Source organism: Mandrillus leucophaeus, unplaced genomic scaffold (genome assembly GCF_000951045.1).
Source record: "Mandrillus leucophaeus isolate KB7577 unplaced genomic scaffold, Mleu.le_1.0 Scaffold326, whole genome shotgun sequence".
NCBI classification, from domain to species: Eukaryota; Metazoa; Chordata; class Mammalia; order Primates; family Cercopithecidae; genus Mandrillus; species Mandrillus leucophaeus.
In genome coordinates, this window is record NW_012103432.1 from 1,685,604 (window position 1) to 1,689,799 (window position 4,196).

The following is a 4,196-nucleotide window of genomic DNA, read 5'->3' on the forward strand; positions in this document are numbered from 1 at the left end:
AAAAAAAAAAAAAAAAAGAAAATTCAATTCAGCAAATCTCTGAGGACCTAGATTTTAGGTAGGAATGTTTTTCTTACCATGATGGAAATAAACATATTTAACCTCTCTTTTAGATCCATCATGTTACACAAAATGGAGGACTATATAAAAGACCGTTTAATGAAGCTTTTGAAGAAACACCAATGCTGGTTGCTGTGCTCACATATGTGGGGTATGGCGTACTCACCCTCTTTGGATACCTTCGAGATTTCTTGAGGCATTGGAGAATTGAGAAGTGTCACCATGCAACAGAAAGAGAAGAACAAAAGGTAATTATTAGGGAGTTTTTGATTCTGTAAATGAAAGCCTTTTATAGAAATCTTAGTATTTTTGCACAAAAGTTTTTTCTTGGAAATTTGGGTACACATAAAAATTAAAATATTCCAGATGTAGTTAAATGAAAACATTCTACAAAGAAAGCTGAAAACAAGGTTAAAGATATGAAAGCATTCAACATGTGTTTAATCAAGAAGAACCTAAGGAGGTAGGCAGCAGTATCCCTATTTTATGGATTAGAAATCAAAAAGTCACAAGTTAAATAATATTTCCTAAGATGCCTGGTGTCAGAGCTGCTGTGTGGACAGAGGACTGTGAAGTGAAAAAGCCATGCTCTTTCTATTCGTACCCCTGTGCTGAATCCCAGGTTGTGTTTACAATTTTCTGAAAAGGTTGTATTATTTGGAATTAATAATGTGTTTTCTCATAGATGCATTATACATAGTTGGGTGATTCACACATCAACTCCTCTCCCCAGACAAACAAGCTGTAATACAGAATGTGGCCAACCAATTCTATTTACAGTAAAAAACACTCTTATTTTAGGAATGGTAAACCTATGAGCATGGTTGACTCTGGTGAAAAGGGCTTCATTCACTTCATTTTTCTCTGCATGTTCCTTTGTACCTCTGAAGGGTTTTTTGTTTTTTTAACTTGTTATTGACTTGAAGCTCACTTCTGGAGTTTTATACATTATTGTTGTGTTACTTAATCTCCATAAATAAATAAAATGAGGGTTAACGATGCCTGATTTTACTAAAAATAAAACCTCTGTGTTGTTGGCATGTCCCCCATGGCAAAAGGTTGTCTTTTAGCCCAGGGGAATGTACCAGATTAGAGAAGGACTTAAGACATTATAGTTTTTTTGTGGTCCCTGTGTGTCTGAGGAAAAGAGGCAGGTGTGGGGTGAGCACAGTCACCGCTGAGACGAGCCAGTGAACATTGATTGTAGAAGAAACAGTTATTCAGGTAATGGATAGTGGTCATGTGGAAATGGGAAGAGTGCATCGAGAAAACATTGTCAGTTACTGGGAAGACAAAACCAGTCAGTAGATATATGGATTCAAAAGTGGCTCCTGGGAGAACTCAAGACTAGGCATTCTTCCTTTCATCTCAACCATCTTGTACTCCATCTGAGCCCCAGCACAAGTTGGCCATCCTACTCATTGCCCTGCAAGTTAATTTACAAACAAGGTAAATAAGTTTTTTGAATACCTAATGCAGGCAAAGCCCTGCATTCAGAAATTGGTCCAGTGGCCCTAACTAATTTTTATCTTTTAAAACCCAAACACATTTTTAACATTTTTTATTTTATTTTAATATTGTTATTTTTTAGACAAGAGTCTTGCTCTGTCGCCCAGGCTGGAGTGTAGTGGTGTGATCTCGGCTCACTGCACCCTCTGCCTCCTGGGTCCAAGCAATTCTTATGCCTCAGCCTCCCAAGTAGCGGGAATTACAGGCATGTGCTACCACTCCCCAGATAATTTTTGTATTTTTGGTAGAAACGGGGTTTCACCATGTTGGTCAGGCTGGTCTCGAACTCCTGACCTCAAACGATCCACCCGCCTCGGCCTCCCAAAGTGCTGAGATTACAGATGGGAGCCACTGTTCCCAGCCCACATTTTTAACACTTTTTGATCCCCCTTCTACCCCTGAGCTTGTCCACCCAGAGTGCATCTACAGTACGTTGATTTTGTATAGCCCTCAGTGACAGCTTACCATACCCTTCCTAGGTTGTGCAGTATTACAGTTGCTTGTTCACAGGCCTATATCCTCCTACTAGATTGAGTTGATGGCAGTTACGACCGATGGTAGCTGAAGTTTTATTTATATATTCAAACTAAAAACTCCATCTGCAAGGACCTCTCCTAGTGTAGATGCATAGTCGAAACTTAATAATTGACATGTATAGCTAGCTGGTGGTGAGGCAAGTGCTGATTGTGGTGCAGACAGCACATTCCTGGATGAGGGGATAGGCAAAGGCATGAAGAATGTTTGGGAGAATCTAGAATGCAGATAGAAGAGAAATTGTGTTTTGAAAATCAAAGTAAGAAGTTTGGTAGGCAATGAGGAGTAGTTTTTTGTGTTTTGTTTTTAAATGGAGACAGCTCTCGCCATGTTGCCCAGGCTGGTCTCAAACTCCTGTACTCAAGGGATCCTCCTGCCTTGGCCTCCCGAAGTATTGGGATTACAGGAGTGAGCCACCATGACCCCAAGGGCAATTTTTGATCAGGGGATTGTCCATAGAGCTTGCACAGCTGGTGCTCAAAGTGTGATGAATGAATGAAACCAACAAGATGCATCTGAATTACTTTGTTTGTGAGTACATTATCTTTGGAACTTGTTTCATGTTTACAGAAAGTAAATTGGTGGTTTAAGTGTTGGGAGCTGCCTGTGTATCCTTTGTGTGAAAGAATTAGAATGCACAGATTTCATTCTTAAGTAGTTTCTAATTTTGTTGAGGAAACAAACATTTTAAAGTTATGGGCCTTTGCAAAACCATTATACAAGTAAATAATGCTTAGATTATATGAAGATATAGAACAAAAAAATATCTGAGTAGCATAGGGTTAATCAGGAAACAGTTCTTGGAGGAAGTAATACAAGGAAATGTGGGGGTGCTGAGGAGAGCATTTGCCTCTGCAGGTTATGGAGAGGATTGTATTAAATTATTCAAATTCATTTCAATAGAATATTCCCAGTAGATAACATTAGCAGTTAAAACAGCCAGCTTCTGCCATTTTCTTAAAAAAATTCAGCTCGTAGAGGGAAAGGGAATGTCATTCCTTTCCTGTGACAGATCATGTTTGTTTTCTAATGCTGGATTAGGTATGGGGAAGGAGGGAGGCAAATTAAGTGTTAAACTGGAAAGAGGTGAGGGAAAGTGGTTGCTTGGGATCATAAAATGCAAATATAATGTTGCTACTTCCTCATTTCACCGAGAGAGTGGTATCCATAACCACATCCTGGTTTTCTTCCTCATTTCATTCTAAAAGAGAGCCCAGTTTAACTATATTAATTCTTTGTTGCAGGGAAATACCGTATGTTGCTTTGAATACAACTAAATCACATGGTCATACCAATAAAGATGAGTTACCATGAGTCTGTTCTATTTTATATAAATTGCATACAATTCTTGGAATTTTTTACCCCTTAATCCTCTGTTATTCGTGGTGTTTTGGATGAGAATGTTGTTTTTCTCAGTCTATGGTTTATTTCTTTGTGATGTGAGGTGAAGCTAGTAGTTCAGAAACATGTACGTGACAGATAACAGCAAAAGCTTGAATTAATAAAAATGTTCCAGGCTGAGGTAGGAGGATCACTCAGGGCCAGGAGTTTGAGACCAGCTGACACAACATAATGAAACATCTCTACAAAATGAAAAAACTTAATTCAGAAAAAAAATTCTAATATTTAGATAGGAAATTGCTAGGAATGTAAGGAGTAAATTATAGTAAGTAGTTACCACACACTTACTACATTTTAAACTAACATTTTGCCTCCACAGCTTGTTCATGATCAGATACTTAAAAATGGGAGGACCAAATACCATGCTCTCACTTATTTTTTTATATTTATATATATGTATGTATATATTATATATGTATATATGTTATATATGTGTGTATATATTTTTTTTATATATATATATTTTTTTTAAGATGGAATCTCACTCTGTCACCCACGCTGGAGTACAGTGGTGTGATCTCGGCTCCCTGCAGTCTCCGCCTCCACGATTCGAGGGATTCTCTTGCCTCAGCCTCCCAAGTAGCTGGAATTACAGGCATGCACCATCACACCCAGCTAATTTTTTGTATTTTTAGTAGAGACGAGGTTTCACCATGTTGGCCAGCCTGGTCTCAAACTCCTGACCTCAGCCT

General features: G+C 38.4%; 1 protein-coding gene across 1 annotated transcript in view; it reads left to right on the plus strand.

Annotated features, from left to right (window-relative positions):
- SPTLC2 (serine palmitoyltransferase, long chain base subunit 2) overlaps positions 1-4,196 on the plus strand; it is a 125,333-nt gene that overhangs the window by 18,751 nt on the left and 102,386 nt on the right. Inside the window, exon 2 of the mRNA XM_011988275.1 lies at positions 114-308. Coding sequence (XP_011843665.1) covers positions 114-308 — 195 coding nt within the window. The remainder of the gene's footprint in view (positions 1-113; positions 309-4,196) is intronic.